This window comes from Hylobates moloch, unplaced genomic scaffold (genome assembly GCF_009828535.3).
Source record: "Hylobates moloch isolate HMO894 unplaced genomic scaffold, HMol_V3 SCAFFOLD_10, whole genome shotgun sequence".
NCBI classification, from domain to species: Eukaryota; Metazoa; Chordata; class Mammalia; order Primates; family Hylobatidae; genus Hylobates; species Hylobates moloch.
The window spans coordinates 18,332,194-18,344,758 of NW_026652285.1; the positions used below are offsets into that span (position 1 = coordinate 18,332,194).

At 52.0% G+C, this 12,565-nt stretch overlaps 1 protein-coding gene across 5 annotated transcripts in view; it reads right to left on the minus strand.

Annotated features, from left to right (window-relative positions):
- The window catches only part of KSR1 (kinase suppressor of ras 1), a 76,834-nt gene that overhangs the window by 22,328 nt on the left and 41,941 nt on the right, over window positions 1–12,565 (minus strand). For 3 of the 5 annotated variants that reach the window (XM_058446177.1, XM_058446176.1, XM_058446174.1), the window contains 5 exons: window positions 12,056–12,117; window positions 11,848–11,954; window positions 7,027–7,195; window positions 3,042–3,083; window positions 579–633 (listed from right to left, as the gene is read on the minus strand). In XM_058446177.1, the coding sequence (XP_058302160.1) occupies window positions 579–633; window positions 3,042–3,083; window positions 7,027–7,195; window positions 11,848–11,954; window positions 12,056–12,117 (435 nt within the window). The remainder of the gene's footprint in view (window positions 1–578; window positions 634–3,041; window positions 3,084–7,026; window positions 7,196–11,847; window positions 11,955–12,055; window positions 12,118–12,565) is intronic. The other 2 variants (XM_058446178.1, XM_058446175.1) reach the window with 1 other exon arrangement.

Below are 12,565 nucleotides of genomic sequence, written 5' to 3' on the forward strand. Positions count from 1 at the left end.
GGTGGTGGGGGCTGAGAGGTGGGCACTGATCCCCAAAGCCCCTTTCCAGATGTGACACTGCTACACAGGGTCTCAGAGCACACCCACAGGACTCGGAATCTGACGGCCTTGACTTGGAACACCAGCTCTATCACTTCCTAGCTGTGTGACCTTAGGTAATTTCTTAACCTCTCTGGGCTGGCTGTATGTTAAGAATGACACCTACTTTGATACCTACCACCGCACTGAGGGTGAGATGCGGGAATGTGAGTCGTGCTCAGCATGACCTGGTAGAGAATGGGCTCTCTGCACAGGAGCTATTCTTAGGCTTCTCTAACTCCAAGTACCCTCTATCCACCCCTCCCGGGTCCCAAGACTGCTCCAGTTTCACATGCGGCCCCACCCAATGTTGATCGCACTGATAGGAGGCAAATAAAACCCTCTGTGGAGTTCACTTGCCCAGAGGGCGAATGAGCCCAGGGAGTTCTGCATCTGGCTGGCTGGAGATGGAAAGGTGGAGTGGGAGGTGGCCAGGGATGTGGATCCAGCCTTAATAATTCCCCAAAGAAGGGAAGGGGTCACCACCTAGGGATGCCTACCGGGTACCGTCGGCAGCTTCAGGGAGCGGGGCTGCCTGTGCAAAGGCCGAAATGTCTGGAGGAAACAAAAACCAAACACAAAGCATGAGATCGCTTTCCCCTCCCCAGAGACACCGTGCTTGCAACCCAGCACCCCCAGAGAGGTTGATTTTCCCCTGAGTGGACTGCCACATGTTCCCCAGGCACTTCCACAAGGACCAGCCCGGGCCTTTCCATAAATTTTGCAAGGACACAGCCTCCACAGCACCTGCTTCTGCATACAGAGCTCTGTCTCGGGAAGGGGCTCTGGGCAGGGGCTCTGGGCAGGTGGGGAGGGTGAGACTTCTCATTACCACCACATCCCTGTGGCCAAACTGCCCCCTACAAGCAAGTGGTAAAAGCAAACTGGGCTCTCATTTACTGGACAGGCTGGCTAAAGCTGCTGTTTGGAAGCAGGGGCTGCTTGCAACAACCCTTGAAAGTAATGAGATTCCCTCACTTTGGCCAGCAAGGCCGGTGGCAGGACGTGCAGGTGGCTCATTATCGACACCTGGTGCCTGGTACAGCTGCTGGGGATTTCCAGCACAGAGGCCCCGACCCCTCAGCTTCAGGTATGGGTCACTGGTGGAGCAGCTCTCAGGGGAGAGGAAGAAACACTACATATCAGGGGCCCAAGAGTGGGCAGCTGGGGCTGACCCCTGAGCCTGGGGTGTTCCCAGTTTTGGCGCTAAAAGTCCCACATCCAGGGAGACCAGAACCAAAGGTTTCTCCAGCATGGAACCAAAGTGCTACAGGGAGATTGGTGGCCCCAGGGTCGCCATGGGCGGCTCACTCCCCGCTCTTTTCTGCAAAAAGAGAGACAGGAAGTGGCAGTGGCTGAAGCTATCAAAGGCCTCTCTCCCGCCTGTGTGGACAAAGACTCCCCCAGCTCGGCCAAAAGACCTCCCTCGACCTTCTTCTAGGGCTTTCTTCTGCCTTTGAAGGTCATCTGAACCACAGGCTGTCAACATCTCTGGGACCTCACAGACTTGGAGAATCGGATAGAGGCCGTGGGCCTTCTTATCAGGGAAATGCACACATGTGCCCAACATCTTGTGCACAATTTCTGGGGGATCAGAACCTTAGAAGCTTCTACTGGTAAGGCCTCCCCTGGACAGTGTGTCTGCAGACTAGCAGCAGGGGCCTGGCATTTCCACCCATCCCACACTGCTCAAATGTTCCACAGAAGGCAAACACACGCCTAAAGCATGAGGGAAGTAGTAAGAGTTGGGGTGTGGTTTCTCCCCAAACTCCAAGTGGGAAGGCAAAATGCCTCTCTGAATCCTCATGCTTTTCCTTAAAAGTTAAGAGTGTATCATGCATTCTGCTCCAAAACGTGTCCACATTTGCTTTAACAAAAATGTATTTCCTTGCCCTGCCTGTGACATATCTTCGGGGGAAAATGGACCCTTCTGGGAGAAGAGCCATGTCTTCCCAACGTTTTGGGGTAGTCCCCTGTGTGCATCCTAGAGCTAGTAACCAGGGGAACCACAACAAAAAACGGATGTGAAACTGCAGAGGCTGCTCAGCTGTTCAGAGCGAGCCTCCGGGAGGCGGGTTCTCAGGGCCCTGACCGCTGCCCTGCACACACCTGAGCAATGCTATATGGACGGTCCTCTAAGGACTCACAGATGCTCCAAGTCAGCCCCCTAATGGAGCTGGCTTAGGGAACAGAAAAGCCTGGCGTAACCAAAATACTATGACTTCAAGACAGTCCTGTTCAACCCAAGAAAAAAAACAGCTACCGTCTTTGTTTTAAACACCATTATGTTCATCACCTTCGGTTACAGTACAAAGCACTGATCTCAAACACTTCAGGGGCAGGAACGAAAAGGTTGGTACACAGTAAGTGTAGAAAACAATTTTTGCAGAAGGGACTCAATGCACTGACTTATTGAAAGTGTTTTCCTTTAAACTTTCTGCAATGAGGCATTTCCAGCAATGGCCAGCAGATGGCACTGTGTGGTAAGGCAAAGAAAGGTGAAGCCCACTAAGAGACGCCCGCAGACCTTCCCAAATGCGTTTCTACTTCTCTAAGACTGTGCGTAAGATATCCTCCCATCATCGCGCAAGGGAGGATACAGTGACAGATGCTCATAAGGCATTAGCAAAAAGTCCTCTCCCCATTCTATAAACCCAGATTCTAGTCCTGCTTCTGCCATCTCCTAGCAGTGTGACCTTGAAAAGGTCGCCTGCAGTCTCTGTTTCAAGAGGCTGGACGGGATGGATTCCAGGGTCCCTCCCAGCAAGAACTTCTCACATAAGAGGCCTACCGCCAGGGCACTTGCCCTGCCCCCTTCCCATCCTCTATGGGCAGTCAGCTCTCAGAACAGGTGGAGGGAGACTCAAGTACCTTCAAAGGTACCCAGGGAGATGGTGCCCAGGTGGGCAGGACAGAAGGGGTCACAGCAAAGGGCAGTTAATGGAACCATGCAAAGGACTCACCTGGAAAGATAAACTGCTGTCTATGATGAATGAAGTAGGCAGCTTTAAACAGAAGAGGAGGTGAGTCACACACACAGAACGGCCAACGCAGGAGGGAGGAGCGGAATTGCAGGTACCGGCTTGGGAGACAGGGACTTGTTACTGGGCTGGGACAGCCCTACCCCAGGTGGAGCTGGCAAGGACAGGCCAAACCATGCAGGAAGGAGGAAAAGAGCTGGGAGAAAATGGGTCCTGGCAGGAGCCCGCAGGACTAAAGGGGCTCGCACTGGAGGATTGGGCATTCCAAGACCCCGTCTCTGGTCACCAGCGCTCTGTGAAATGCATGTGAGCCCAGAAGGGCAAGATACAATGGGAGAGAAACAGTGATTCTGAAAAGTTTAACAGTGTTATGTGCGGAAGAATGGCCTCCTCCTGCTGAGCGCCACCTGTGCCTCCAGAGTGTCTCAATCTTACCACTCCCTACCCACATTTTTTTCTCTCTCTCTCACAGGCGACTGAAAAGGACACACTGGGGTTCTGGAAGCTGACAGCATGTTCGAACCTCAATTCTGCCACATAACTAGGCGCTGGGACCTTAGGGAGTTGGCTAACCTCTCCAGCTCTACGTCAAATGGAGGTGTAAATACATTCATGCGCCACAGAACGTTGTTTTGGTCAACAAGGGACCACATACACAACGGTGGCCCTGACTATAATGGAGTGGAAAAATTCCTCTCGCCTAGTGATGTGCTAGCTGTGGTAACAGGGCAGCGCCGTGCATTCCTCACGTGTCTGTGGTGACGCTGGCGGGAAATAATCCACGGAACTACAAGCTGTATAAAATGATGGCACGCACGATTATGCACGGTAGCATCTTACTTGATAATGAGACTAAACAACTTTATTACTGGTTATGTATTTACTATATTGTACTTTTAATCACTTTAAAAAAATTTTTTTATTTGTATATTTATTTTTTGACACAGAGTCCTGCTCTGTTGTCCAGGCTGGAATGCAATGGCACAATCTCAGCTCACTGCAACCTCCGCTTCCAGGGTTCAAGCGATTCTCCTGCCTCAGCCTCCCAAATAGCTGGGATTACAGGCGCCCACCACCATGCCTGGCTAATTTTTGTATTTTTAGTAGAGACGGGGTTTCACTATGTTGGCCAGGCTGGTCTTGAACTCCTGATCTCAGGTGACCCGCCCACCTCAGCCTCCCAAAGTGCTGGGATTACAGGCGTGAGCCACCACACCTGGCCTTTTAATCATGATATTAGAGTATACTTGTCCTACTTACAAAAAAAAAAAAAAAAAGTTATCTGTAAACTAGCCTCAGGCATCCAGAAGGTGGCACTGTTATCACAGGAGATGCCAGCTCCACGTATGTCACCGCCCCGAAGACCTTCCGGTGGGACAAGATGAGGAGGTGGAAGACAATCATACTGATGATCCTGAGGCTGCACAGGCCTCGGCTAGTGTGTGTGTCTTAGTTAACAAAAAAGTTTAAAAAGTAAAAGAAAAAATAAGAATTTTAAAAATAGAAAAAAGCTTATAAAAATTCAAAGAAAAATGTTTTTGTACAGCTATACAATACGTTGGTGTTTTGGGCTAAGTGTTATTACAAAAGAGTCCAAGTTAAAAAAATTTTTTAAAGATTATAATGTAAAAAAGTTGTAAGCTAAGGTTAATTTATTATTGAGGAGAACATTTTTAAATAAATTTAGTGTAGCCTGTTTAGTGTTTATAAAGTCTACAAAGTGTACTGGAATTCCTGTACACTACTGTAGACTTCATAAACACACCATTCACTCACTGATTCACCCAGAGCAGCTTCCAGTCCCCTACAAATAAATAACATTTTATTTATTGATTTATTTATTTAGAGACAGAGTCTTGCTCTGTCACCCGGGCTGGAGTGCAGTGGCGCAATCTCAGCTCACTGCAACCTCCACCTCCTAGGTTCAAGTGATTCTCGTGCCTCAGCCTCCTGAGTAGCTGGGACTACAGCTGTGCGCCACCACACTTGGCTAATTTTGTATTTTTAGTAGAGATGGGGTTTCACCATGTTGGCCAGGCTGGTCTTGAACTCGGGGCCTCAAGTGATCTACCTACCTCGGCCTCCCAAAATGCTGGAATTACAGGCATGGGCCACTGTGCCCAGCCCTATTTTTAATATTTTATGCTGTATACTTACTGTAGCTTTTCTCTGTTCAGATGTTTAGATACACAAATATTTAGCATTGTGCTACAATTGCCTACAATATTCAGTACAGTACAGTCACATGCTGCATAGGTTTGCAGCCTAGAAACAACAGGCTACACCACAGCCGAGGCATATGGAGGACTATACCATCTGGGTTTACGTAAGGACACTCTATGATGCCCACATAACAATGAAATCGCGGAATGCATCTCTCAGAACATTTCCCCATTGTGAAGCAGCACGTGACTATCATCTTTTCCCAGGTTTCCCCTGAAGTTCAAGTGCAATGCCCCTGCACAGCACAGGGCAGAGGGACCATAGGAGGCGTGCCTTCTCCAGCTGAACCACCGGGCCAGCGGGGCGGGCAGTGGGGGTTGGTGGGGAGGGTTGACCCATTGGTGCTGCCATGACCAAAGAGATAGGATCTTGGAGAGAGTGAGGCCTCTGTGCAGGGGACAATGAAAGCCCAACCTGGGGACATCAGGGAAAGCAGCAAGGGTCTGGCTGATTGTGCAAAAAGAATTTTTCTGTGGCTGCCGTGTTTCAAACACACCCTTTCCTTTTACAAAAACCCAAACTGGGAGGTTTAGCAAAAGGCACAGTTTCAGAGCATAATAAAGACAGAGCAGAATGGGAGAGGAGGTTAATCAAATGGGCCATCGCTCAATGCAGGGAGGGGAGGGGCGTGCTCAGGACAACGCATGAATGTCAGGAGATATCCAGCCACGTGCATACTGAGGTGAAGGCAAAGAGAGAGATGCCTACAAGATCTCTGTCTCCACCGTCCCCAAAAGAAGTCCCAGGAGAAGCTCCCTGGCCTCCTGCTGGCTGGGTTCGGCTCCAGCTGGGGCTCTCCTGGCAGGGAGAGCTGTGCCTGTCCTCACGGACCTGCGCTCCAGAGGCCAGAGACAGGGGCCTGACCTGGACTCTATGGGCTGGAGATGGCCTGTGGCTGGGTCCAGACCAAACAGGAGTGTCACAGCCACCTTCCTTCCTCTGGGACTGCAAACTGTAATAAACTGAAGGCTGAGACTGACTCTGAGGAGCTGCCAGGGAGGCCGAGGCAGCAGCTCAGTCCCAAAATGGGCAAGTGGGCTTCACTCTACTGCTTAGAGAGGCAGACACCCCCAGGCCAGCAGCTGAGGGCAGGAGAGGCTGGAATCCTGACCTCTCCCCACAGACACCAGGCAGTGGGCTGGGGTGGAGCTGGCGTTCAGCTCTGGCTCAGGTCTACTCTGCTCTAAACTCCTGTGGGACTCAGTGTCTTCATCCACACAATGGGAACGACCTAATTCCAACTTTACATGGTCACCTATCTTATGGAAAGGGAATGAGAGGTCTCCTTGAAGGAGCTTACCCAGATCACGAGTGGGAAGCAGCAGGACCCCAGATTCCCTCTTTGAGGACTTCTAGCTCCCTGCGTTGCTGGCCATGTCTCCTGGGAGCTCAGAAGCCAGTCCCGAGAAAGCGAGCACTGCCCAGGAGAGGCCACCCCACGAAGAGGAGGGCAGCGTGGGGATTATGTTATGTCAGACGGACTTGGATTTGATCTCCATTCTGCCACTTACAGGCTGTACAACTCATGGCAAGCCCCTCCCTCTCTCTGAACCTCAGTATTCCCATCTGTAAAACAACAGCATCAACCTCAGAGCTATTGTGCTTGGGGCACCTGGCAAGTGCTCCATAAACATCAGCTCTTAGCTGTGGCCATGTCTGACCTTGAATCTGCTGGCCTTGGGTCTGCTGACAAGGGGATCTGGCCGCACCCCTAAGAACCCAGAAAAGCCTGGAGATGTGGTACCTGGGAAGTTGAACCTGCTGTCCCGCTGGCCAGGTGAGGGGTTGGGGGGCGTGGTGGCGCTGGATGGGTTGGATGATGTCGGGAAGGGCGCCGGCGAGGAGGGTGTGGAGGAGGTGGTGGAGGACGGGTTGCTGCTGGAGTCCAGGTGATTCATGGCCGGAGGGTGCTCCTGCAGGACCAGAGATGCTGGGAGTCGCAGGGCTGTCCCTGCCCCACCTGCCTCCACCAGCCACACCCTCCCTTCCCCATCTGGAAAGGAGCGGTCAGCCCAGGGAATCCTCAGGGTCTGACATTTTATACATATACATTGAGGAAGGGCAGTGCACAGAGGCCCTCGCCTCAGTGCTCACTCCCCGGGGGGCTCCTGCTCAGCTTTCTGATTTCAGCTCAAGCACACTCTTCCCAGAAGCCTTTCCTGCACCCTGGCTGGGACCACGCTCCTCCTCTCCATCCTGGCACAGCTCCCAGCAGTTCTTCATCAGGGCACCGTGTCTACTGCAGACGTCCACGGGCACTTTCCTGACAAAAGTCTCTCCCACTGCCTTGTGTGTTCCATGAGGCCAGGGTGATCGTCACATACTCAGTGACTGGCTCTGAGCTGGGCACACATTGGCATTTTATAATGAATTAAGTTCAGGCTCTGATAAATGTTATATCATGTCTGCTAGGCACCAGGCACTCTGCCAGAAGTAGGGAGACCAATGATAATTGAGAGGCGTACAGTCCTTTTCTTTGGAAACCTGGCTGAATCAAAGGCACTGTGAAGTCTTAGAGTCAAACTACAAAACCCTGAAAGAGGTGATGGCTTGGGCTGGTGTGGTCTGCCATTTTGGAAGGGTAAGAATTCTGGAGCTAGAAAGAACTTTCTAGAAGATGACCACAGGAGTTGGTTTGTCAGGACAGGCCTGGTTCACTCATGCTGTCCCAACTTAAATGTTAATGTCATCCCTTCCACACTCAAAGCAAGCATGCTCCCCCTGCTAATGGATCACATCAACCAGTGCTTGCCATGGGAAACACGTTTGGTGGCCAGTGAGACACCTTTAGGAGGCCCTTGGACACAACACAGAGGACGCAGTGCCAGGGAGGAGGGGTGCTCTGTTTCCTGTCTTGTTCTGCCTGAGAGAAGGCCTTGGCCTGAGTTGCTATGTCTTTAATGCCTCTCCAACACTGGCTCATTATCCATTCAACAGAGTGAGGGCTTCAAGCTCCAAGCCTTGAGCAAGTGCGATAACCAGATGAAGCTTAATAACTTCTTGGTTTTAACTGTGCTTGTTTTAATGATTACCTTCTATCTGTAGGGATCATGGTTTTTCCAATTATGATAGTGATGATTACATAAAAATGAAGTGTTACAAGTAAGTATTAGCCCAGGTGGTACCTGGTTAAGACAGAAACCACAAAGATGGTTTTCAGCTTTGATAAAGTTTGGGCGGCACTGATTATCAACCCAATCCACGCTACGTGCCACCACGGCCCCACTGCAGAGCTCAGGGGAGAAGGGCCCAAGGAAGCCAAGGGCTTTGCCCACGGTCATGGGAGATGGGCCTGGCATGATCCTGGCTCCAGGATGCCTTGTGGCCATGGCTCTCCAGCCACAGCACAGAGGAGACCCCTGAGAACGGCACCAGCATCTCACAGCTCTGAGCAAGAGCCTGTGGGAGCAAAGCACCACCAGACAGCCCTGGGAAGGCAGGGCTGCTGCGCTAGAAATGGAAAAGGGGGGGCGATGGCAGAAAGTGGGGGGCAGGGAGCCCTGGGAAGGGAGGGCTGCTGCACTAGAAATGAGAAAAGGGGGGTAAAGGGAGAAAGTGGGGGGCAGGGAGAGAGGCCTAAGCTCCAGCTTCTCCCTGTGGCCAAAAAGAAAGAGCAATGGGTTTGGAGGCAGACAGACTGGAATTCTCAGCCAGCTTCCACCACCACTTAGCTGGGTGACTCTAGGCAACTTCCTCCACCTCTCTGAGCTTCCATTTCCTCAACCACAAAAATAAAACATCAACACCTATGCCAGAGGGTTACTGTGCTGATCAGTAGCATCACAAAGGTGGGAGTGTGTGGTACATAGCAGGTGACTAATACATGCTTGTCCCACATTCTTTTGCAGACCTGCTAGCTGGGAGCACCCAGAAGTTTGGGCCCCAGCAAGGCCAAAAGACCAACAGAGAGAGGGCTCCAGGGGGATTCTACATTAGGCAGGACCCTGGATCTGACCAGTGCTTCCTGAAAGCAAACATCAATTCCCCTGGGGGTGGGAGAGGAATTCCTTGGTTAAAGAAGTTGAGGCCAAGTTGGGTCAAATGTTAAGTTCAACAGGTTTATTTGCTGCAGGCTGTGAAGGCTCTGGGGTACACAGTGACCTCTGGAATCTACTGGCCAGGGATAGTTGACATCATGTGGTGCCAAGCTAGAAGTGGGAGCTGGATCCACTGAGCCCTCCCTCTTCTCACTCATGCTCCAAGGCTCAGGACCCTCCATCAGTCCCTCTGTGACCCTGGACAAATGACCCAACCTTTCAGAGCCACTGTGTAATATGGGGGTAACAGCTGCCAGGTCATAAGGTTGTTCAATCATTCAACAATCGATATGCTGGTTTCCTGACTGCCTATTTTGTGCTTGGTGCCAATGAGAGCAAGACAGCATCACTGGGCCCTCAGGGAGCATCTGTGCTGAAGGGGAATATGGGGCAGGCAGGGGTGGAGGGGCAGGTGGTAGGACTGAAGAGGTCAAAGGGGAACAGGATAAACACCTCTCAGCACCATGTGTGGCCCCTAGTGAGAACTCAGTAACGGTTAGCTCATGTTATCATAGCGACCTTCAGTGGGATCCTGGAGGGCCACCGCTCTCAGAGATGAGAGGCCTCTGGCACCACCGCTGTACGGACTTAGAGGCCGAGCAGGTGCACGCAGGAGGGGCTCATGGGGGAGGTGGGACAGAGAGAGAGTGCTGTGAGGAGGGCTGAGGGGTGGTGTCCAGGTCGGTGGAGATGCAGGACTGAACATGATGGGCAGGGGGTCGTGCAGGACCCACAGGCATGGGGGGTGTGCTTGGTGTAGCTGGAGAGGAGAGGCAGGGGCAATGATGACATTGTTGGCAATGGGGGCAGGGGGCACTGCATTCCTGCTGAGGAATTGATCCTATCTGTGACGGGCTGGGAAAAGAATTACTAGTTGATGGTATGGTACTGCTCCCTACAAGTTCATGAACATTCTCTCTTTACCCTTCAAAAACCCTGTGAATGAAGCATTAGTAACCCCAACTTACAAAGCAGAAAGTGAGGCCCAGAGAGGTCAAGTGGCTCACTCAAGGTCATGGAAGCAAGAGAGGAGTTGGGAGTCAAAGCCAGGGCTGGGCAGCTGCTGTGGTCTGAATGACTGTGAACTCCCACAGCTCACATGCTGAAACCCTAGCACCCAAGGAGGTGGTACTGGGAGCTGGAGCCTCTGGGAGGTAACTGGGTCATCAGGGCAGAGCCCTCAGGAACGGGACTGGAGCCCTTATGAAAGAGCTCGAGGGAGCTTGCTGGGCCCCTCCACCACGGGAGGATGTGGCACGAGTGACATCTGTGAGAAGGTGGACCTTCCCAAGACATCGAGTCTGCTGGCACCTTGATCTTCCCAGCCTCCAGAACCGTGAGAAACTAATTTCGGTTGTTTTTAAGCTACCCAGTCTATGATATTTTGTTATGGTAGCGTGAACACACTAAGACAGGATCCTATCATCTTACCCCTCTGCCTCCCCATTCCGGGTGAGCAGCTACCACCAGAGGGAAACAAGAGGCAGGAGAGAGGACAGGTGCAGGCCCATGGCAGACAGTCAGGCCTGGGGCAGCTGGCCTTCTTGTCTGACAGTAAGAGGTGGCCCTGGCTCTCCCAGAGCAGCCCCTGAAGCTGTACCTTCAGGGTTCCCAGTATGAATTGGCCACATTGCCTGTCTTTCTCTTCCGGCCTGAGCCACATGGCCAGCCACAGCCACGGGGCAACTGGGCACATGCTCCTCATCGGGGGGGACACACGCTAAGCCCCTGGTTGGGGGCTGCAGGTAAAACACACTTAAAAATACACAGCCAAAACCACAGCAGCCAGCAGCCTGCAGCCAGCAGCCAGCCAGGATGGGAGCTGCTGTCAGAAGCCATCAGCACTGGCACCTCCCAGATGCCAGGCATACCTGTGCAAAGGGGCCCATGACAGGTGTGCCAACCCTCCTGGGGGACACAGGCTTTGCAGACTCCGTCTAGCTGCAGAGGACACCTGTCTGCCTCAGCAGAGAAGCCTGACCTGGCTATGGATGGAAATGCACTCTTTGTATTACTTTTGGGTGCATTCTTGTGAGGGCAGCAAAGCCTTGCTCGGTGGCTGCCATGGCAATTGCTTTAATGAACAACTGAAGGTGTATCTGCTGCACTGTGACTAAGGGCCCAGGTTTTGGGGCTGGGTGGCTGCCGAGGCTACCACTCTGGGTTTGTCTCTTGCTCTCAGGGGATGCTGTGCTGTTTTCTCACCTGTGAAATGGATCCGTATGTACCCTTCAGAACTATTGTGGGGCTCAAATGAAACGGCAATGGAAGAAGTTCCCGGTACACACTAAGCACACAGGAAGCGTTAGCTCAAAGGAGAAGGGACTGGGAATCACGGCATACCACCACAACTTAAATGTAAAGCCTCCTAGTGGCTCAAGATATGATCCCCAAGGCCACCCTCTGGCCACAAATCTGAGACTGTGGTGTCACACCCCACTTCCCCACTGAGCCTCTGAGGCAAGGGTGCTTTATAGGAAGGAAGGCCAGTGGCAGAAGGGGGTCCTCCCCAGCATTACCCAGCGTACCTTCTTTGTCAGTGCTTTGGGGAGGGTTCCAAAATGGGGTTCGGCTGCTCTGTCCACCGGGTTGTTGATGTCTGAGGGGACAGATTCTGTCCTCCGAAGCCGAGTTACTGTTTGAAAAGAGGGAAAACCCATCACCAGGGAACAGGTCGAGCTAAAGAAAGATTCACCCAAATCCAGAGGGCAGAGGAGAGGAAGGCAAAAAACTCACGTGGCAGGAAGGATATTCTACAGGCAGGGGCTTCTTTGGTACATTTGTTGTGACATTTCAACCTGGTAAAGAAGGGGAGGTTGGCGTGCGGAGCGCCACATGGGGGGGCTTGGGCACACAGGGGTAGCCCTGCGTAGCATTCACTCAGGACTGTCTCCATTTTCACACACTTCTCAACAAATGTTAGCTTGAAAGTAGAGAACATCATGATATTAATAGTAATAGCAGCTGCTACACTGAGCCGCTATGCTGAGCATTTACCACGTTCCGCTGTCATCTACCCATCCTCACAGCAAAGCAGGTCTCATGATGCCCACTTTGACTTGCCCCAGGTCGCCCACCTATTTTTCTACCCATATTGAAAAAGCTCAAGACAAATCTGAACTTACAAAAAAAGAAGAATTAGACAGACAATGTTTGCTTTACCAAAGAATCCCAGGGACTCAAAGGGCAGCCCCTCTGGCTATATTTGTGCAATGGACCATGCAGTCTGAGGGTCAGCCCCGAGCC